Source organism: Pyrgilauda ruficollis, unplaced genomic scaffold (assembly GCF_017590135.1).
Source record: "Pyrgilauda ruficollis isolate IOZ18807 unplaced genomic scaffold, ASM1759013v1 scaffold57, whole genome shotgun sequence".
Classification (NCBI taxonomy): Eukaryota; Metazoa; Chordata; class Aves; order Passeriformes; family Passeridae; genus Pyrgilauda; species Pyrgilauda ruficollis.
In genome coordinates, this window is record NW_024527377.1 from 4,563,751 (window position 1) to 4,585,534 (window position 21,784).

Consider the following 21,784-nt stretch of genomic DNA (forward strand, 5'->3'; position numbering starts at 1 on the left):
CCGCCGGGCTCCGAGGTGACAGCGGGCGACAGCGGCGCTTGTCCCGGCCGCTCGCCCCGGCCTGTCGGGGGGTGCTGGCACCCCGCGCCCCGCAGCAGCCATGGGGGGCTGCTCCCGCAGCATCTGGATTTTGCCCCTTTTCTTGGCTGGGCTCGTCCAGCTGGGGCGAAATGAGGAGAAGGAGAAGGTAAGACGAGGGGGACACCCCCGGGGCGCTCAGGGGGGTTTAGGGGGTGTGTGGCACCCTGGGGACGCGCCTGCTCCCCCGGCTCTCTGCAGCGCTCCTCGGGGCACGGATGGGGCACGGCGGCCCTTTGAGCCCCTCTCCTTCCCCCTACAATCCCGGTGCCTGGATCACGGGGAGATTTTCTGAGTTGGTTCTTGCCAAGGGCCAAGAATTTCTGTCCTGGGGTTGGGGACAGAGCCATGTGTCCCCCAAGTGACCTCCTCAGGGACAGAGCACGGGGACTTTTTCCCTGCAATGTCCGGGTGGGTTCCCCCATGTCGGGAAGGTGTGGAACCCACCGTGTCCTCACAGCCCAGCGGGCAGGGGCACTGTCACCCCCGCAGCCAGGCTCTCCACCTTGTCACAGGGACGGACCCCACAGTCCCAGGAGCCTTCATTCCTCGAGAGCAGCCCCTGTGACTTCACCTCTTGCCAGCTCCCAAAATAGCCCCTCGGTGGCACTTGGCTGAGCCCGGCTACCCTAGCGGGGACAGGAGGGGGGCTCCTCTGGGTTAACCCCTGTGGCCCCGGATGCAGGGGCTGCTCCAGCCCGACCCTTCCCAGCCGTTCCCCATCCCACCGGCACCCCCTGCCTTGCCCTGTCCCCCAGGGCTGGTGGGTCCTGCTCACTTGCCCACAGCCTCGGGATTCTGGTGCTGGCCTCTCCCGTGCTTCAGCTGTTTTGCAGCCACTCGCTTTCCTGCTGCTCCCTGCTCGGTAAACATTCCCCCAGCTGCAGCCAGACCCCCGTGCATCCGCACGCCCCAGCCAGCCTGTCCCACCACCGCGACCTTGGCACGCTGGAGCGTGGCTGCTGCCAGCGGCATGCAGGGCAGGGGACACAAGGCTGGCAGCCGTCCCCATTGCCCTGCTGGCCGTGGGGACAGGGAGCGGGGTGGTCGGCAGCCCCCAGCCCGCTCCCACGGGATGCTGCTCACCCCACAGGTGGACTGCTACCAGTCGGTGAACGACACAATCTACAACTACGGGGCCCTGACCATCGATGGGGACGAGTATATCCCCTTCGAGAGGTACAAGGGGAAGACAGTGCTCTTCGTCAACGTAGCCACATACTGAGGCCTGACACTGCAGTATGTTGGTAAGGGTCCTGCGGGGCACAGGCACCTCGGAGGCAGGGCAGGGCCCCATGGTCCATTCTGCTTCGGGGAGCTGGGGAAAGGGTTAATGCCTGCTCCCCAGGGCCCGGCCTGACTGGAATTGTCCCAGATGCTAAGTGCAGGTGTGGAGATGTGCCCAGCCTTCTGCTAACCCCCTTCCGGCTCTCCTTGCATGCAGAACTGAATGCACTACAAGATGAGCTGAGAAACCAGGGGCTTGTGGTCCTCGGCTTCCCCTCCAACCAATTTGGGAAGCAGGAACCTGGCCAGAACTCGGAGATCCTCCCTGCACTTAAGTGAGTACTGTGGTGGGGGCAGTGGGACACCTCACTCCCTTGGCTCTGCTGGGGTCCCAGCCAGGCAGTGGGAGCATAGGCTGCAGCTGCTGCTGGCTCTGGACCCACACAAGCATTTTGGGGTCCTGTCACCACCCCTGTGCAAGCACCCAGAGCTGTCCATTGCACAACATCCTGTTCCCCTGCCTTGTAGGTACGTCCGGCCAGGAGGTGGCTTTGTTCCCAACTTCCAGCTGTTCCAGAAAGGGGATGTGAACGGGGCCAAGGAGCAGAAGATCTTCACCTTCCTGAAGGTGGGTGCTATGGCAAGGGGAGATGAGGGGAACAGACCCAGTTTGCTTTTTGGAGGGGCAAGGTAGTGATGCATTGGCTCCCCATTGCAGAACGCCTGTCCCCCGGTGGCGGAGGACTTTGGGAACCCCAACAGACTCTTCTGGGAGCCTCTGCGGAACCATGACATCAAGTGGAACTTCGAGAAGTTCCTGGTGAGCCCCGAGGGCGTGCCCATCATGCGCTGGTACCATCGCACCAACATCGCTGTCGTGAAGAAAAACATCATGACCTACCTGAGGCGGCGGCAGCAGGAGAACCACGATGAACAGCAGGACCAGTAGAGCCTCGGGCTGCTGGCATGAGGGCCAGTATCCCCCTGGCAGCTTCCCATTCCATCTCCTCCCCAGATGTCCCCCAGCAGCAGGAATCACGCCCTGTTCCCTCCATTGCTCCCATCTCTGGCACCCCCCAGTCAGGATGCTGGGCTGAGGATCTCATGGCAGAGATCTCAGTGATGCAGTAAATACTTGCAATATCCCTGTGTCCCTCCTCCACCCCTGGTGGTGACATCCCATGGCCTCCAGCCTGCTCCCTCCTCTCCACCATTCCGGGCAGTGGGAGGATGCAGGGGCTGGCTGTCCCTGGTGGAGACCACATCTCCATGAAGGCTTGGCCCGAAAGCCCTTGGCTGGGGCGGGCCTGGCCTGACCGTGCCGAGCATGGAGCAGCTCTTCAGTGCATTCAGGCTGCCCGTGGTCCTGGCACACAGATGTGCTGCTCTCCTGGGCAGGGGTGGCCAGCCCCTCACCAACCCACCATAGAGACACCAAATAAAGGCTCTGCAAATGTGCAGCCCCACGTGTTGGCCAGGGGTAGGGGAGGTAGAGTGGGGGACACAGTGGCCAGCCTGGGGATAGCAGCACCTGACTGGAGTAACTCAAAATTTTTCCACAGTAAACTGCAGACATGGACTTATTATCATAGCCCAGAATTTGGGGACAGGATGGGGAGTGAGTGCAGAGCACAGGTGGGCAAACGGGGCAGGGGGCAGGATCAGGGACAACCCCTATTGAGGAGCATACTGGAATCCTGTGCCTCCTGCTGTCACACCTGTGACAGCCACGCTTACAGAAACCGGGTTGTGTTTGTTTTTTCCTCTGCAGACCTATTTCTTGGAGCAAGATTTGCTGTGTGCAATGTCAAAGACTGTCCCCAAGGCCACTGCTGCATGGAAAGGCAGAGGGGGCAGCAGGGGCTTCCCTGCCCTGGCAGAGGTGGGGAACAGAAGAGGGGAGGCTGAGGGGCTGAGCTCAGCACACAGAGAGAGGTGGGGGTATGCACTTGGGGCAACAGATCCTGGGATGCCCAAGCAAGGGCTGGGGTCCTCTTGCACTCAGTCTGTCTCCGAGCTCATGGGGACCAACAGCCCTGGTATCCCTCCCCACACAGAGGCTGCCCAGAACAAAACCAGAGAGACTCAGCCACACTTCAGTCCTTAAATAAATACAAAGACACCAACCACCCTCAGGCCGGGCCATGGCTGCGGCCAGCACCTGCCTGCGAGTGTGGGGTCTCCCACCACCGGGAGAGTCCCCGCTGTTACCCACTCCTCCAGGGGCTCTGCACTGGGGCAGCTCCTGGGAAACACTGGCTCCTCTTCCCTGAAGACCTTGCTAGGTCTACAGCGCTGCCAGGCCAGGCCTGGCTCCTCGTGGGGAAGGCTGCAGGGCACTGGCCCCATGCTGGCTGTCACCACGATGGCCCCTTCAGTCCCTCCTTCATGATATCCTTGGGGGAAGGCGCTGCTGAGCCCCCCACGTGCAGCACATGTCCTTGCACAGGCATTGGCAGCCGGAGGAAGCTCCTGGACACACACACACGGGCACACACACACACCCTACTCCTCTTCCACTGGTGTCGGAGCGTGGCCGGTCCTTGGCGTTAGGGCAATCCGGGACCTGCCTGTTCTGAGACACAAGAGAGGGGTGGCACAGGGTAAGCACAGTTCTTCATCCTCACACAAGCCCCACAAGAGGGATGCCAGCCATGACATGGTTGCTATCCCTGAGCACCAACTGCCAGAACTCCATGAGCTGTTTGGGCTCAGCCTGACTTTAGGTGTTGTGGGGATGCAGCAGGGACAAACCCCATGGCAAAATCATCCCCTCAGCTGATTAGATGTGGGGGCTAAGGGAAAATGGCTGCTGCCTGGAAAGCTGTGCCCCCATCCCTCCCCCATGTGTTTAGCCAAGTGCCCCAAGTCTCAGAGTGAAGGATGGGCACCCCTGTCAGGGAGGGTCTGAGCCTTACCCAAGTCCTTGGGGACTGGTTTCACCCCGGCCACTGGTTGGGCGTTCTGGCTGCGAGCCATGGCACAGGGCGGGCGCCAGGGGTACTCAGGCTGTGGGAACAGAGACAGGGAATTACCTGGCATGTGAATCATGAGGCTGAACTCTGATTGACTGACAGTGTGTGAAGAGGAGGAGGAGGGGGAAGAAAGGGGCTGAGCAGTCACACGCCACCAGGACACGTGCTCAGCTCCCTGCTCTGGGACTCAGTGACCCTGGAGAGCAGGGAGCCCCAGACCCTCCCACATGTCACCCTCTGCTCCCCCTCCTGCTGGCACAGGTGGAATCTCACCGGGGGAAAGTGGTGGAAGTTCTGTCCTTGCGTGTGCTCGCCCGGCATGGCTGGCGGGTATCGGATCTGCTGCCACTCATCGTAGCCGTGGTACATGGGGTGAGCCATGGGGGGGCTGTACTGGTACTGGTACATGGGGCAGGCTGGCCCCAGCGGCCCCGGCCCTGGCTCGGCGTGCAGCCTCTCTCCAGAAGCCTGCAAGGAGCCAGGACAGATGCTGGGGAGGTCCCAAGGGCAGCCCACCAGCACCCCCGCACCACCACCCATCACCTGCAGCCCCCAGGCCCTCTGCCCAAACAGGGTTTCCTCCCACCCCTACCTGTTTGTGCTGTTTCAGCAGCTTCTTCAGCTTCTCCTTCTCCTCCTTCTCCCTCTGGCAATCGTCTTTGGAGGCTCGCAGCTGGGAGGAAGAGGGGTTAGTGCAGAGCCCACCCTGCCACCCCCCATCTTCATGAGTTAGTGCTGCTGAGGGAATGTCTGCATCAGTCTCCCCCCATCAGACTCCCAGAAGAGGTGCAGAAAGATGAGCTGAATGAAAGGAGATGCTCTGGCAGTGACAAGCAGCAGAAAAAACACCCCTCTGGCCTTCCTGTTCCCATTCAGCCCCTACTCTTAGGTATGTACAGGGACTGTGACACTGGGGGCGAGCATTTCTGAGACACATGAGGTTGACATGGGGCTCCCAGAGTGCTGCTAGTAGCACCCAGCACTGCTCACCTGGTTGTTGGAGAGGACCAACTGCTTCTGCAGCTTTTCCAGCTGCTGCTTCAGCTCTTCTTTCTTCTCATTCATCCTCTCCCTGTCACTCCGCTCCCGCTGGAAGTCTTCCTCAAAAATTTTCACCTGGCAGGAAGGAAGAATGTGGGTGCATCTGGCTGAGGGCAGACACCTCCCCATAGCAACCTCATCACTGTGCTGCTGTCCTTGACTCCACCAGCCATGCCAAGGCAGGTGGGCTGGTTCCATGGCCCATGGCTGTAGTCCTTCCAGATGAATGCCTGGAGGATGCTGAGTTGGATCCCCAACCCCCACGACCCCAGCACTGACCCCTGCTCAGCTGCTGGGCTGCTGCTGCCACACAGGGCTCTTTGCCGTGGAAATTCAGGACACTTATTTCCTTGCCCATCCCCAGTGGCTCCATGTCCTGCCCTACCTGCTGCTTGAGTAGCTCATTCTGGGTCAGCAGCTCCTGCTGTGGCAGCTTCCCTGCTGGCTCCATGGCAAAGATGGGTGGTGGAGAGGCTTGGACGTTCAGGGCCTCTTCTAGTGCCTAGAGAGGAAGAGGAGGGAGCAGGCTCAGAGCAAGTTCAGTGCCCAAGATGTCACTGCAGGACCCTGGGCACGTGCCTAGCATGGCAAGTGGGTATAACTGGGCAGAGGAAAGAAGGAAAACAGACCCTCCTTGAACCTCCCTTCCTCGGAGCCCAGAGGAATGTGGTGGGCCTCATACAAGTGGTGGGCAGACACAAGTCTCTGCCTGAGCAAGAGTGGGTTATCAGGGTCAGTTTTGGATTTGAGAGAGACTAGAGAACATTGAAGACATTTGGCACTGAGGGGCTGTGCCCTGGCCCCCACCTTGTTCAGCCTCTGGATCTCCTTTTCCTGGTATTCTCGCTGCCTGGTGACTGGAGCCAGCTGCTCCTGCAGGAACCGCATCCTCTGCTGCAGGTCCCTCACCTCCATGGCCAGCCTCTCCTTCTCTGCCTGCAGGACCCAGGGTGGGGGGAGATCAGCCAGGGCAGGGCAACAGGGCTGGCAGCTCCCTGACACCCTTCCCAAGGGACTTGCCTCCTCTGTTTCGATCCGGGACTTGGCCAGGAGCAGCTTGCGGTCAAAATCCCGTTGCTTTTGCTCCCGCTCCGACTCCAGCTCGGTCACTGCCCTGCGGGCCTCAGCCAGCTCCTGGTGTAGGTCTGTGACCTGCCGGGAGGGAGTGGGCACATTGGCCTGGAAGGATCCACACTGGGGGAAAGGAGGCACAGGCAGCCCCCAAACCTCCCCACACCGTTTCCCTAGAGTCCCCACAGCCAGCACCCAGCCCTACCTTCTGCTCGTACTTCTGCTTCATGGAGCGGAAATGCTGATCCCATTGTTTATTCACCTCCAGCAGCTGCAGGGAGAGAGGGATGGCTGAACAGGAGCCCAAATCCTGCTACGAACCAGCTGTGGTGGTCCCCAGCAAACTCCTGTCATGAAAACACTTTGGGGACCAGCTGGATGGAGATCCCAGCTCCAGCAGTGCTCCCCTGCAACTCTGAAGCCCTGCCCCAGTCTCTCGGTGCCATCCCAGCCCTGTGCCCACTCTGCCCACTCCCCGCCTCCTTAGTGGTGCCTCCCTCCCAGCCTGGTCCTCACCTCCCTGCGCTGGTGCTCCAGGATCTTCACCTTCTTTTCCTTGGCCTCCAGCTCTTCTCTGCCCGGCGCCTTCTCCACCATGGCCCCGCTCTGCTGGACGCGCACGGGGGGGACCCTCAGGGCTTTTGTGGAGGCTGTGCCCAAGGCCGGCTAAACTCGAGCCAGTTCCCCTCCCACTGCCTCCCCCTTCCCCTTGAGACCCTGAGAAGTCCTGCTGGTCATACTGAGACAAACTGGGGGCTTGATTAAAATGAGGCCATCTTTGCTGATGTGTCAGCGGGCTCCCTGCCTCCTTCCCAGCCCTCTCCAAAGAGATGCTGCCTTCTCACCTGCTGCTGCTCAGCAGCTTCCCTCTTCCCACTGTCCTGGTTGCTCAGCGTCACCATCCTCCGGAGCTCCTGGTTCTCACACCTGTGGGGAGGAAGAGATGGGTCAGCAGGAAGATGCTTCCAGAGCAGCCCTGTTACCATCCACATAGCCCATCCTCACCTGAGCTTCTCCAGAGCCTGGTTTCTCTGCTCCAGGTCATGCTCCAGCTTGGTGCGCAGCTCCTTGTTCTCACTGTGCAGCGTCTCACACAACGTCTGGAGGGTGAACACTGGCAGTGTGAGGACCATGGCCAGCCCTGGGCCACCCACACCTCCCACCCAGCCACGCTAATGATGTCCACCTCAGGGTGGGCAGGAGGGGTTTGGCGGGAAAAAACACCAGGGGGAAAATCTCCATGAAGTGCCAGGCTCCAGGCCTCGCTCACCTGCAGGAACGACGTTCTCTGCTCATTCTTGTGCACCTTGGAGGCCAAGCGCTTGAGCTCGGAGGCCATGTAGCCCATGCGCACAAAGACCTGATCCTTGCTGGCCTCCTTGGCACAGCCACTCAGCGTGTTCTCCAGCTGCTGCAGCTGGGGCAGCAGGTTGGCATCCTCGTTCGGTGGCTGCTCCAAGTCCTGGGAATGGGGAGGGGATCAAGTGTGGTCAGACCAGTTAAAGGAGCATCGCAAAGTTCCTCTTAGGGCAGATCAACTTCATGTCCCATCCAGGGCTGTGGTGGGGAGCTGGGCCAGCACCAAGACACTCTGCAGCACCTCTCAGTATGCTGAAAAACTGTGTCAGCTTTGTAAAGCTGATTCCCAGCTGCTGGATACAGCACACCGAGTCCCCAGGTGGAGGAGGACATGGCAGCAGCTCACGCATTCCCTGTGCCCCTTGGCAGCCTGAGCAGAACACACCCTCAAATCGCTGACAGCAATGGAGGCATCTCCACCCTTGGTCTCCTCCACCTGAGCTCTTCCCATCTGCACCAAGACCAAAAATCCCAGCTCCTGAGACTGTCCTCTCTACGTACACCCTGGTCTGTGCTGGAAAGCGTGGTGGTCTTACCCCAACTCCCATGTTCTCCTTCCACCTGTCCTACTTCTGTGCTTCCTGCTGCTGTGGCATGCCAGGCACCAGGAACCCAAGCCCTTTGGCAGGTGACAGCCAAGTGGGTGATGCACGGATTTAAACAGCGTCTGGGAAAGCCCAGGTCACACCCACCAGTGTCAGGGTGTACCCTGCCCACGGGGAGTGTCCCCAGGAGGTTTATGTTCCTCTGGTGTGGCTGGTTAACTCCTCCATAGCCTAGGAGGTGCTGCTAACACAACAGCTGGCACACATGGCACTGCTGGGAGGAGCTGGGGATGTGCTGGCACACCTATGCCTGCTTTACTCCCAGCCCCGCTGACTCACCTGCAGCCTGTGGGAATGCCCCAGATTGCACCACAGGGCAGCCCAGTGTGTCCCCAGCACCCTGACCCCAGAGTTTACAGCCCCAAACCTGCTGTGGAAGGGTGTGTGGGGCACAGCACAGCCAGCTCCTCCCACCTGTGTCTGCTGGCAAGGGAGGCAGTGAGGACGGACCCAAGCTGGGAGAATTCGGCCGTGAGCCCATGACTTGGACTCAGCTCAGGCACCAGCAGCTGGTGGCCAAGCAGATCCCATTCTGTTCTCCATCACCTCACAGCTGCACCTCAGGAGCATCCAGTGAGACCCAACCTCTCCAAGAGTCTCTCTGGGCAATGAGAACAGGATGTGCAATGAGAGCATGTCCTCTTACTGGTGCCAGCCAATGTTCATTCCCCTTGGGCTCCTCGTACTTTCTCCCCTCCATTCCAGCACACAAAAAACCAGAGCAGGACAGGATGGGGCAATGACAGTCAGGAGGGCATTCAGGTGGCAGCAAATGGAGTACATAGAGCTTTGGCTAGGGCAGACCCTGTCAGCAATGACAGGGCTTGGAGGCTTGGTCCTCCCACCCAGTATGGGCACCAGCTGAACATCAGAGCATCACCGACAGCTACCTGGGTTGTCACAGCTCTTCCTGTCACAGTCATGTGGCATCTGCAGACACTGGTGTCCCCATATGGCTGGGGCTGCTTCACTGGCCCCTCACCCAGGCCCAGCCAGGCCAGTTGTGCTTGGGGGAAGACCCTTGCCCAGTTTATCCCTCCTCTGTGCTTTGCCTAAGGGCTTCCTTGACATGGGTCAGCCAGCCCTGCTGGTGCCTGCCTGGGCACAGAGCTGAAGCCCTGCACATCCCCAAACCCCTGACACTGCCTCAACTCCCTACCCGCCAACACCAAATCCTGCAGGCACCAGGGCCACTCACTGCTCTCCTGCCCTCCTGGGGAAACCCCTGTGCTTGGATGGCAACAATCTCAAACTCTGAGGAGGATCCCTGCAAGGGAGGCAGCCAGGTCAGAGCTCCCCAGGAAATGGCAGCCCAAGATGCCCAGCACACAAAGAGAGGGACTGCCAGGAGTACAGCAGGGGAGCTGACCCCTCCTTTCAGGTTCATCCCTGTTTCTAGAGGCTAAAGGCTCCCTCTTTTTGCTTTAATTAGATGGACAGTGCCTCGCTCTCCAGCCATGCCAGCACCAGCTTCCACACTCAGCAGACTCACGCTGGGAGGTGATTTCCGTGCTTCCACGTCCGGCTGGGCACTGCCCAGGGCTGCCCGTGCAAAGCTGGGATCAGGGCCGACGGCTGCGGAGAGGGGAAGAGGATGCAGCCATGAGCCTTTTGGAGAGCAGGGCCTCTCTCCACCTGGCACAGGGATGCAGACAGCAGACCCCTGCAAGGTCAGGCACTGGTGGATGATTTCTACCCCACCTACTGGGATGGGACAGAAACCTCCTTTAAGAAGGGAGGATGGCAGTGGTTTGATACACTGCAGAGATGACATGGCTGCAGGGGACCTTCATTAAAGTGTCTTGCACAGGCTTTCCCTTCCCCCAAGATCAGGATTCTGAGCCATCGGGTTATTCCTCCCCCCATGAGCCTCACATCTCCTACCTCCAGTTTCCACCAAGTCCTCCAAGGAAGATGATCCAATCAGCATTTTATTGTCCTTCACGAGGTCCTCTGCCTTCTGCCGCAGCTTGGATGCCTCGACCTGGGACTCCTCCAGAAGCTCTCCTGTTGTGTGCAATAGAAGAATGCTCAGCCTCCTTCCCCCAGGGCCTGTCCTGTATTAGCTCCATCCACCAGCACCAAAAACCCCATCTGGCTGGAAGCAGTACCCAGAATAGTCCTTCATCTGGAAACAACTATTCTGGGATAAATCCAACGGCAAAGCTGGATCAGCGGCTCACTGGTTTCAGAGATCCTCATGCTGACACAGAGAGGACTGGTTACAGGAGACAGAAGGCACCACAGTGGCTCTCCTCTGCTTCCAAGAAGAGAAAATTTAGGCCTGGGTGGTGGACTAACAGATCCAACCTCCCCACTTTGGGGTCTGCCATGAACAATGCAATCCTCCCCTGATGAGGGGGGGCTGCTGTCACACCAGTGAGTCCCTGTCCCAGGTAAGAGCATGGTGACATAATGGGAATCACGAGGCAGGTGGAAATTTGGCTGCAGAAGCAGGACTCAAAGGAGGAAGCTGGCTCACGAGACAGAAAGCAAAACTGGGGGTGGGAGCGGGGGAAGGCTGACAAGGAGAAGAAAGAGGGTGGCACAACTCAGCTGGAACATTTCAACACTGGCATGTTCCTGCTGCCGCAGGGAACACTCAACATCGGGTTCCTTGAGAAACACCTGGGAAAAGCCCCTGCCCCAACAGGGCTTGCAGGAGGTGGGGATTTTCATCAAAAGCAGAACTGGTCCCAGCACCGATGAACTCCAAGGAGCTGTCTTTTTTTTTCCAGCCAAGCACTTGTCTTTTCTCTCCAGCCATTTATTCCATCACAAAACACCCGAGAAGTTCAGCAAAATTCTTGCTCCCTCTGCATCGCCATGTGAAAAAGCTCAGACATCCCGCTCAACCCTCCAGGACAGGGAGAGCTTTGCTGCTGCCCCAGTGCCAAGACCCCCAGCTTCTAGAAGCACCCTTCCTCAACCAAGCAAGCAACCCCTGGCTTTGTGGGCACAGGCTGGGCTGCCCCAAAGGCAAATCTCATCACCCTGGCACGCAGCAGTTACCGATAGACTTGATCCCTTGCATCTTCTCCTTCAGCCGGGCGTTCTCCTCCACCAGCCGCTCCAAGGCCGTGGATCCATTCTCCTCTGAGCCCCCACCAGGGTCATAGATATGATAGGGTCCTCTCCCTTCCATGCCTGCTGTTCAGTCACCTACCTCCCAGCCAGGCATCCCTGCAAGGCAATGGAGCACGGTGTCACCTTTCTCTAGCTCCAGATGGTGCCACAGTCCCCTGGCCCCAACCATACGGGGGTCTAGGGTGCTGTGCTGGTGCCTCACTGCTCCCCAGCCAGCCAACAAGTGACCCAGGTGAAGGCACTTCCCCCTCCAGCCCTGCTTGGGGCAAACGTGTCGGGGTGACTCATGGCCATGAGAACTGTCACACGAGCAGGCATCATCAGCAGCCCCACTTGGGGCTGGCTCTCACCCATGCAGGGCACTGGAGTCACAGAGAAGGCTGCAACCCCTGTTTGCTGCATGTCAGGAGAGATGGAGATGCAACTCAGGAGCATTCACCCACACCAGAACAAACCTGGGCACTGTCACCAGGGAATCTGCTCAACACATGGCATTTCTGGCGTGCATGAAGGCTTGTCAGGAGCGGGGCAGCATCTGCAACTCCAAAACCTTTAACCAGCAGCTGGGGGGAGGTTTGGGCAGTATTGGGGGATGAGCCCCAGGAGCCAGGCAGTGACCTACTCTGTCCTCCTGCTCAGCCAGAAAAAGTGGCTGCCAGCAGCATGGCTTCCTGAATTGGGCACAGGAAACATCTGGGCATGTGCCGGGCTGGGAGCAAAGCCCAAGGAGACAAAACACCCACAAGAAGGATGCTAATTGCTTTTCCAATCCCTTGCACTTGTGGGTGGCCTAAGGCCTCCCCCTTGCTGAAGTCTGGCCTGGGGACAGCTGGGGCAGGATCCTGGCTCCAGGTCTCACCCAACTCCTGGGGGGATAAAGCAGCAGCTGTGAATCACAGCACAGCTTATCAGAACTATGCCCCCTGATGCCAGCTTGTCAGGACATGGAGCAGAGCAGCAGCTGAGAAGGTCCTGGTGCCAGCTGAAGCTGGGATGTTGCCTGGGGGCTCAACAGGAGCACCCCAAAGTGCTCTTCTCCCAGCCAAGACAGCTGGTGAGCAGGAGAGGGCTGAGAGGAGGCATTTAGAAAGGGGAAGGGATAGCCTGTACCCGAAACTGTCTCAACCTCAGACTAATGCTCATGCCATGAGTGATCCAGGCTGATCTCCAGTTTGGATGACCTGCCTCCCAGGGAGCGGCAGGGACTTTCCAGATGACAGCTGTCACCTGGCAGCATCCACAACTGGAACAGCAATTAATGCCTGCCTCAGCGACAGGGAATTAGCCCTGGCCTCAGCAGCACTCTGCTTCTGGGAGACACATTGATGCCTCTCATCAAACTCCTGCTCTGTGGGTGCTGCCAAGCCCTCCATTGTCTATGGCCCCTTTATGGGGGGCCAGTGACCCCATCCCAAGCAGCTGGAAGTGCCACGGGGAGCTGCCCAGCTGTGGTGGTGTGGGGTGAGCTGAGGAGAAGCTATTCCTGGAGCCCAGAGCAGCTGACAGGAAGCTGTGGAAGAACCAGGGCCATTTCTGAGCTGTGGTTCCCAGTGATGGCAGCACTGTCACAGCCTTAAACAGAGGGCAGGTTTGGATTAGGTATTAGGGACAGATTCTTTACTGTGAGGGGGTGAGGCACCAGAACAGCTGTGAGCCCCATTCCTAGAAGTGATCAAGGCCAGGCTGGTTAAGTGCAGCACGTTGCCCAGTGGGATCCTCATGGCTGGGAAATGCCATCACCTGTGCCCACACTACCTGCCTGGCCAGCCTGGCAGAGGATGGGGACAGTGTCACAGGCTGGCTGGGGACCCAAGCTTGCTTCTCACTGCTGTTCCATCACCACATCCTGCTCCAGACCTGGGGCTCTGGGAGGAGCTGGGTACCAAATCCACCCTGCAGTGACCATCTTGTGGGGCACCTGCATCCTGCACAGGTATGAGCCCAGGTGTGTGTCAGGGAAGGTAGGAAGAGGAGGAAGAAGAGGGAAGAGCTGCCCTCTCCTGCGGTACCATCTCCCCATGTGGCTTGGAAGCAGCCTGAAATACCAGTCCTCATCTCTTAATGCCAGACCCCAAGCCCGGAGGTTTTCTGCCTTGTCCCATAGCACATGGGAGGTACCTGTCCCCTGTGCCCCCCCCGCAGGAATCCCTCAGAGTCCAACTGCACTGACCACCCTGCCAAACAGCAGAGCTCACTCACAGTGATCCCATATTCTCCCAGCTGGATGGAGCCACTGCAAGCCTCTGATATTCTCTGTTCTCAAGATTCTATCAAGAACTTTTCTACTCAAGGTCTGTACCCTACCAGGGAGATTGCAGCAAAGGGACCACAGGAGCTGTTTTCAAACAACAGCTGCAGAGAGGAACTGGACTATCTCCAGCTGACTGAAGCACAGACCAGCCACAAATTCACCAGCAAACAATAGCCAGCAAGAGGGAGGGGTTTCCACAGCATTCCAGGCCATCACTGGGGACAGGGTGGGTTTTCCTGGAGTGGAGGCACAGTCCAATTTCTGCAAGGTGCTGCTGAAACAGAGAGGTCACCCTGGGGACCTGAGACCAAGTCACTGATCCCAGTCTTGGCTTGTTGTGTTTTTTTTTCTTTAAGAGTTCTGACAGGTGAGATTTACAGTGAAAAATATCATTTCAATAAAAACAAGAGCAGAGGAGAGAGGGGACCATACACCAGCACCTAGCAGTGGTTAGATACGCCAAGAAAACACGACTACCACAAACTCCAGCAGAAACCACCAAACCACCAGATAACACTTCCCTCTGCACCAGTCAACAGTTCCTAAAGTGATCTGACAATATTTCACAGCCCTGGGGCCTGAGGGCCAGGCTTAGACCGTGGCTGCCCAGCTGCAGCTCACTGGCTCCATGCCCAGCCGTTGTCAGAGATTGCCAGACGGGCACCCGTGGGTGTTGCTGGTTCCATGCGGGACACCAAGACCTTTAGGTAGCAAATTTTTAAGGCAATTCAACAAAAGCAGAGAATTAGAGTGTGAGTGGGCAGAGGAGACTCATGGGCAAAGATGAAAGCAGAGTGGTGTTTAAATAGCTGTGCTGTGGCTTGGGAGTGAGCTGGAGCTGTCACTGCTGTCATCCAGAACAGCACACAGCACTGCCACAGCCATCACTGCACCAGCCACGCAGAAGTGGCAGAAAGATGTGATTCCTACTTTAAAATTACTGAACACTGAAGATACCAAGGCTTAGGATGTGAAGCCTGTGCAGGAGGGGGCTGGCACTGCTGGGGGTTTGCTTTGGGCAGTGACCCCAGGGTGGGGAGCAGCCTCCCAGAGCTTGGCAGCCCTTCAATTCCCATCCTGTGATGGGAACCCCCTAAGGAGAATGGGTTTTTCCTTACTCCAGTGCACAACATTCACAGGAAGCCTCCTCCGCACCAGGATCACAGGAGGTGAAAGCAAATCCCTGCAGGCTGCCAGCATAATTTTCCCATGACTGGGGCTGCTGGGTCCCCAGCATGCCTCCTCAGAGGGAAAGCAAAAGCCACTCAGACCCCATGGAATGATTTTTTTGTTTGTTTGTTTCATCATTTTACTGAAAAACACTGTAGCCCCCAGACTGGTTTTCTTCTACAGCAGCTTTCCAGACAAGGGAAAAGCATTGCTACGCTGCTGGACTGGTCTAATTTGCGGGAAAGCAAAAGTAGAGTTTGCCTTAGGAGGCAGCAATAATGAGACTTTTTGGGCACTGCAGTCCACTGGGCTGGGAGTAATAAAAGAAGAGGAAAGCAGGTATTGCAAGGCTCAGGTCTCAAAGGGAAAGGTCTGAACCTCCACTTGCAGTGTGCTCCTTTCCAGCCAGTTTAGCCACAAAGAGAGGGCAGGAAAGGCAAGAGCCCTCCCCAAAACACAGCAGGTATTAAAGACATCCCCCAGCCAGAAATCCCATTCTTGCCTCAAAAACCCACCTTCCAAAGAGGCTTCATGAAACAACCTGCTTCTGATGAGGCTGCTCACAAAGAAAATAAACATCTCCCTGGGTCTGCCAGGTTTACAAACACAGCTAACCACACACAGCTGCAGAGCTCCTCGGGATGGGCACAAGCTTCAATGCAGGCAAGACATGCAGCCAGGCATGGTGGTGGTGCTCTCCTGGCAGCATGGGGTGGGGGGATTTATGCAAGACCCTGTCTCCTGCTGCAAAGACATCTGGCTCATCCTGCCTGCTCTACTTCTCCCTGCAGAGCTCAGCAGCATCATGGCTGCTTGTCACAGCACTCCAAAGCAGAAAAAGGCACAGCCACCCCTTCCCTTGTAGCCTTTTCCTTGCTTCCAAGCTACTCCTGTCCAGCTTGGTGTGCCTCAGCTGGCAACAATCATGCAGACAGGCGACAGCAGATAGTGACACCACAAAGCTACACCAGCAAAGTGTCACCCAAAGTGCAAGAACTGCCGCTTTAAAACAAAACCTGCAATGCCACAAGAGTGGATGGTTCGGTTTCCTCCACCCACGAGAGTTTTGTACCAGCTGCTGGCAAGCAACAACCCACGGCCCTGTGCTAAATAGGTCTGCCTGGCGTAGGTCGGGCTGAAAGGGCGTCGTGGGATTTCTTGCAGAACCAGGAATGATGCCAAAGGCAGCAAAAAGCCTCTCCTGTTTTCTTCTTGCTTACTTCACCTCACCACAGAAACAGCTCTCAAGGACGTGCCTGGTTGGAGCCTTCCTGTCTCCAGAATTCACCCCAGTGCCCAAAGTCCAATCTCCGGAATGCTTCAGCTGACAGCGCTTTCCATGAAATGTGCACTCCAAAAGAGCTTGTTGCAGCAGAACAGCTCCCATTCCCCCAGGTGGTGGGAATAACCCACCCAAGTGATGGGAATAACCTGCTCCAGGGAAAAGGCTGCCTTTGACTTCTTGATACAGGGAGCAACCTGTGTGCCAGGGACACGGAACAGGACAGCCAGATCTCTGAGAGGATGCAGAGCCCCATGAGCCCCATCTGGAGCTACTCTCACCCAAAAGCAGCAGCGGCAGGCAGCATATTTTATGGTTTTTTTTTTTCTCTCTGCTCTCCGTGAGGGTCTTGAATGGAACTGAGGCAGTGGAAATGGGGGGACAAGCTGTGCCCCACTCCCAACAGAGGAGGATGCTGCCTTCCCTGCTCCAGCTGTTCAAACCTCTGGATCAGCATCCCATGCGGACACACACGGTTGGACCAGAGGGGAAAAGCCACAGGGAAAGGAAAACAGCAGGGACAGGAGGGTCCTTGAGGCCATGGCGGCCGCAGCTCCCTGGGAGGGGGCCCACGAACCAGCCGTGCCCGGGGGGATCGCCAGCCAGGGCCAGCCGGGAGGCAGATGCGTGGGGCCGGGGAAACGCCGGGCTTGTGCAAGGCGGGGCGAGGGAGGAGCGGGGCCGGCAGCGCTGCGGGGCCGCCCGGGGCACCAGCACCCCCCGCCGAGCCTCCTCCTGTTCCCCGGGCACCGCCGGGAACACAGACACCCCGCCTGTCCCCCGCGGGAGCGGCGGCAGCCCCCGCCCTGGCCGCGAGAGGGAAACTGAGGCACGGCACGATTATCGCGACAGCCCGCGACACCGGGCGGCTCCGGGACAAATCCCCGGGGGACGGCGCAGCCCCGGCCGCCTCAGGGGTCTCACCCCGACCACCCGAGCGGCCCGAGAACCGGCTAGATACGGGCAACGCGCAGCCCCGGTCCCGGCAGCCCCCTCCGGGCCCGGCCCCTTCGCCGGGGCGGCGCGACCCCGGTGCCCGGGAAGACCCTGGTGCCCCGGGCAGGGCTCCTGTCCGCGAGGGCGGCAGGGCCCCACAGCACTCCGAGCTCACCTGCCGTGCACCCCGCGGCGGGGCCGCCGCCCGGATGGCGATGGGGTCGGGATCGGGGTCGGGGGTCTCGCTCCGGGTCCCTCCGCTCCGCCACAGCACCGGAGCTGGTTCCGCCCCCGGGAAATTCCCAGCCTGACGGACAGGCGGCGCAGCCAATCGGCGCGCGGCGGGGGCTATAAAGGGGAGGGCGGGGAGCTGGTGGGAATGGTGCCCGTCATGGCGGAGCCGTTGTCTCTGTGTCCTGTGGGTTCCCTGGGGCTGCATGGCGGTCCCGCCCGGCTTAGTGGGGCTTTGAGGGGCGGTATCAGCCGGCCTGCGCCTTCTTCCTGCGGGAGGTTGCGCTCGTAGGGGAGCGGCGAGGCCGAGCCCTGCAGCGGCTCCCCCGGCTTGTGCAGACACAAAATGGCGGGGCCGAGGGGGGCTCCCCGTGTACCCCTCAGTGGCTGAGGGGAGGCTGTGCTGGAGCGCTCTGATGGCCCCGGCCCCGGGAAGGAGGAGGGTGGTGCTGCCGGCTGGCCGAGGCTGACGTTGCTCTGAGGCACAGAGAATTCCCCACCGAGCCTCCAAGTTAATTTCAAATGAGGGAATTCCACCGTCTAAGCTCAGCGTGTATTCCAGGGATCCTTTTTCTCTGTGCTGCTGCTGCAGTTGTGCCGTGGTGGAGCACTGAAATCAGCCAGAGGAGCACCAAGCACAGGGGACATCTGGGTTCACTCTGCTCTTCGGGACTCGCTCAAGAGCCACCTGATTTGCTTTCTGTTGGTTTTGCCACGAGGAGAAGGTGGTGGGTTTTTATTAAATATATGTGTAAATAAAAGCAATGAACCAGGAGTGAAGAAATCCCGCTGTAAGCAGCTGTGCTCCAGACATGTCCTCCTTAGGTGACTGGTGCTGGGCTCATCAAGGTCCTTCACTGGAGATCGAGCTGTTTCCAGCTACCCCAGTCCTGGTTTTTTACTCAGCAGTATTCCCACAGCTCCACCACTTCTTGGGAATTTGATGTTTTGGGTCGTAAAAATTAAAACCCCAGAAATTCTTTTTCCTGACTGCCTTTCATTGGCAGTAGAACGTCACCCTGGCAGCCTGGCTGGGTTACGAGAGCTCAGCCCTGACGGGGCCCTAATGCTTTCTTTGTGCTCAGGTGCCCTGATGCTCAGCTGGGGATGAGAGAGCAAGACCCCACACATGCCCAACATCTTCCCTTTTGTTCCCTGAAAGTTTTGTTTTACCCCAATGAGAGGCCCAGTGCTGTTCTGTAAACCCTCAGAAAACCTGTCTTCAAAGCTAAATACAGTCCCACAAAACCAGAAAACACCTTGTTTATAAATTAATGACTCAACCTGCGTGAAATAACAAAACCCTGCTTATTTCTTCTAGGAGCAAAAGGGGTGGCTCGGTTTTGCAGCACCCCAAAGGCTGCCTGCCTTCCCCTCACTCCATCACGGGAACTCGAAAAAATCATTGTGTTACTCACCGGGCTGGGTCCTGGAGGGGCTGGGGGGAGGGAGGGAGAGCCCTTCAGAGCAGGAGCTCTGTGCCTGCGATCCCCAAATGCAGGAAGGCTGGCCCAGCTGAGCTTACTTTTAGGCATGGAGAAGGGGAATTCCCCATGATGGAGGTCCCAGACAGCCTCTGTGTGGTTTTGATAGGGAGCCAGGCACCACTTAAAGGGCTCTCCTGTGCTGTTCCTCCCAGGGGCCCTTCGTGTCAGGTATTAGTCAGCAAAAAGGAGGGGGGGGAAGCTGTCGTAGAGGCTGTGATTCACTTTTGGACAACTGGAGAGCCTCGTTACATCATTTTCCTTGCCTGGTTTCTGGGCAACTTCATTGGGATTGCAAATGTGCTTTTCCTCAGAGAAACTGCTGCATCTGGCAAGGGGCATTGTTGTTCCACGTGTATTTCCATCGCATCCTTGTCCCTGTCTGGAGACAGAACAGGATGCATCTTCCTGGGGGAACAGGGAAGAGCTGGGTCTGTTGATGGAGGTGCACAGGTGATTGTTTTCCTGGGTTGCAGAGAATCCTTGGAAACCATCCACCAGGAGAACTGGCGATCCGAACCAAGGCTGGAGCCAGCTGGTGCTGGAATAAACACCAAAGCTTTAAATGTTTCTATTTTATAGAGGCTGATTCCAGCTCCCCAGCTCCTTGCCAGCAGGTACATTGTACCTGGCAGGGCGTTTGGTCTACACTTGCCAGGTGTGAACTGCAAGGCCTGAAGAGGGCTCAGCTTTAGTCCATCTGGTTTGGGTGGCAGGAGTGTCAGTGCTGGGCAGGAGGGTGAGGAGCTGTGGGTCTGGGGTCTGCCTGGGAACCTGTGCATGGCACAGCCTCACTTGGTGCCTCTCCACCTCTCTAGCCAGCTGCTCTTTGTATTTTTACCTGAGGTTGCCAGCTCAGGCTAGTCCAAACACCAGCATGAATTTCACTTTGAAAATGAAAGGCTTTTGGTCTTGCTGGTCCTTCCTCATTCCTTTGGTCCCACCATGCTCCCAGGGGAGAAGACTCCCCTGATGGCAGCTGTGGTTTATGAGCACGCCTGTGTGGCTGTGAGGGTGTGTTCACAGCTGACATGTTGACACATTAGGGTTTTTTTTTTTTGGTACAGAGACTTGGGTTCAGCACCTTCAGTTGCAGCTTACTGATGTGAACATGCCCTGATTGCTGCTGGGCTGTGGGAAACAGGCTGAGAAGGAGCACAGTCTGCGGATGGGGGGTGGTGGAACTCCCCTGTCCTCACATCCTGCTTGTCTCAGATCAAGTCTGGCTTCCTTCAACTTGATCCCGCTCCAGAGTGAGCAGGGTGGGCCCAGTGATGTGAATTCAAAGTGCCATTGGCCCAACAGCTCTTATTGCCCAAAAAATCCCCCTGCCCTCTGCTGCTGGGCAAACAGAGCTCACCTGAACCCTGCTGGGGCGATGGGGCCAGGCGGGACCTGGCTGTCATGGGTGGCTGTGCCTGGAGCTGGCCTGGAGCAAGGCGGGAGCAGAGCAGGCAGTGGATGCAGCTGGTTTGGCCCAACATTCCAGGGCCACTGTGGGCTCAGCTCTGCAGGGGGCTGCCCAGGGATCCCTCTCGGCATCAGCAGCTGGGAGCTGCTGTTGGTGCAGTGCTGGTGGGATGTGTCCCGGTGCTCCGGCAGCGAAAGGAAGCAGGAGGCCGACAGTGACGCTGTGCGAGTGGGGAGGAAGCTCTGGCTGCAGGAGGGGATTTCCAGAACATTGTGATCTGCTGCTTATGCAAATCAGAAACTCAAATTAACCTGGCAGGATGGGAGGGCTCTGGGATGGAGGGCAAGGGAGAGGCAGGGGAGGGAGCCTGGGATAGTTGGCTGCTGGGAGGACAGAAGGGAGCGTGGAAGGGATCAAGATAGGAGAGAAGGGACATATTGTGGAACATTCCTGCTCCACCAAGCCTCTGAAATACCCTGCCTTCACAGGGGGCTGGATCACACCCTGGCTTTCCAGGGATGCTGGGCTGCTTTACCATCTCACTGAATGAGGGCTCCCTTCTTCCTCTGCCTCTGGCATGTGAGGCCAGACTCAGTGTCACCCATTTCACAGCAGATCACCACCTCCTGCCATCCTCTCCCTCCTCCAAAGTCAGCAGGGATGGGTTGTGGTGAGACCTGGTGCAGTCTCATAGTGGGGCCAAAAAACTGTGGGAACCAGGTCTGGGATTGCTCAGAGGATTTCCTTGCATGACTTAAGCTTTGAATAATTTGGAATCTCATCGTACAAAACCAGCAACAGGCACAGAGGGGATTTTCCCCTCTTCCTCTCTCCCCGGGCCGTGTCTCATCCAGTTGCAATGCCTGAGAAGAGAGCTCAGCAGCAGTCATCATGTCCTGTAGAGCTGCCCCAGAGATATGGGAACCGTCCTGGAGAGCTCAGCTGTTTGCCCAGCCCAGCTCACCACCTCCCAAGGCTGAAGGCTGGGTTTCTCCTTTCAGAGGAAGGGGAGAATGGCAGGTGGTATGGAAGTGGCTTGCATTGTGTTGGGGATTTAGGCCAGCATCCCATCTGCCTCTGTGGCTCCTCCTCTCCAGGGGCTGGCAGCAAAGAGGATCTGCAGTGGCTGACTCAGAGCAGAGGTCCGGCCCTCTCTGGGGCTCGTGGGGTTTTCTGGATGTTGCAACCTGTGAAATCTGGCCTTGGCTTTGCCTGGAAGCGAGCCCTTGCACCCGACATTGCTGGTCAATGTGCAAAGTGTAAATCCCAGACTCCTCCCTGCAGTACCCCTGAAAGCTAAAGCGTGGATGGCCAGCACAGACCTGCCTCCAGCCCTTACCCTGCTCACAGCCTTGCTGATTTCCCCCCCTTCCTTTCCTAGCCTTCCTTGAAATGCTCACCTCCTTGCTGATCTCAGAGGTCAGGCATGAGATTTGTCACCGACTGCTCTCGGATTGGGTGGGTTGGAGCCAGGGAGCAGAGGTGTTCATGGAGAGTGGTGCTATGAAGAGTATTTTGTCTGGAGACTGGGGTGCTACAGGGATAGGGATGAAACTGCTTTATGAGTGAGTCCCAG

The 21,784-nt window shown here is 58.0% G+C and overlaps 2 protein-coding genes across 5 annotated transcripts; one reads left to right on the plus strand and one right to left on the minus strand.

Moving 5' to 3' along the window:
* Positions 1–2,765, plus strand: GPX3 (glutathione peroxidase 3). Of its 2 annotated transcripts, none has more exons than XM_041481924.1 (5): positions 1–187; positions 1,172–1,325; positions 1,454–1,640; positions 1,834–1,933; positions 2,024–2,765. In XM_041481924.1, exons 1-5 carry the CDS (start codon positions 101–103, stop codon positions 2,252–2,254), a joined length of 759 nt encoding a protein of 252 aa, XP_041337858.1. In that variant the 5' UTR covers positions 1–100; the 3' UTR covers positions 2,255–2,765. The 2 variants fall into 2 exon arrangements, with proteins under 2 accessions (XP_041337858.1, XP_041337859.1); XM_041481925.1 differs by having other exon boundaries at positions 7–187; positions 1,523–1,640.
* Positions 2,766–3,395: 630 nt separating this feature from the next.
* Positions 3,396–17,404, minus strand: TNIP1 (TNFAIP3 interacting protein 1). 3 transcript variants are annotated; one of them, XM_041481914.1, is made up of 17 exons: positions 17,258–17,404; positions 11,369–11,539; positions 10,241–10,363; positions 9,849–9,931; positions 7,663–7,854; positions 7,398–7,492; positions 7,238–7,319; positions 6,909–6,998; positions 6,598–6,663; positions 6,342–6,473; positions 6,129–6,257; positions 5,707–5,823; positions 5,271–5,396; positions 4,873–4,953; positions 4,554–4,748; positions 4,224–4,314; positions 3,396–3,880 (listed from the first exon to the last, which is right to left on the minus strand). In XM_041481914.1, exons 2-17 carry the CDS (start codon positions 11,499–11,501, stop codon positions 3,855–3,857), a joined length of 1,761 nt encoding a protein of 586 aa, XP_041337848.1. In that variant the 5' UTR covers positions 11,502–11,539; positions 17,258–17,404; the 3' UTR covers positions 3,396–3,854. The 3 variants fall into 3 exon arrangements, with proteins under 3 accessions (XP_041337848.1, XP_041337847.1, XP_041337849.1); XM_041481913.1 differs by having other exon boundaries at positions 6,909–7,001; XM_041481915.1 differs by lacking the exon at positions 6,909–6,998.
* Positions 17,405–21,784: the final 4,380 nt, after the last annotated feature.

What these genes read in the sequence shown, in the direction of transcription:
- TNIP1 (XM_041481913.1), bottom strand. Translation starts at nt 11,501, where the DNA reads ATGGAAGGGAGAGGACCCTATCATATCTATGACCCTGGTGGGGGCTCA. An exon ending in TGGAGCACCAGCGCAGGGAG is followed by an intron (nt 6,664 to 6,908) that starts GTGAGGACCAGG and finishes CTCTCCCTGCAG; the next exon opens with CTGCTGGAGGTGAATAAACA. An exon ending in AGCAGAAGTACGAGCAGAAG is followed by an intron (nt 6,474 to 6,597) that starts GTAGGGCTGGGT and finishes CCCTCCCGGCAG; the next exon opens with GTCACAGACCTACACCAGGA.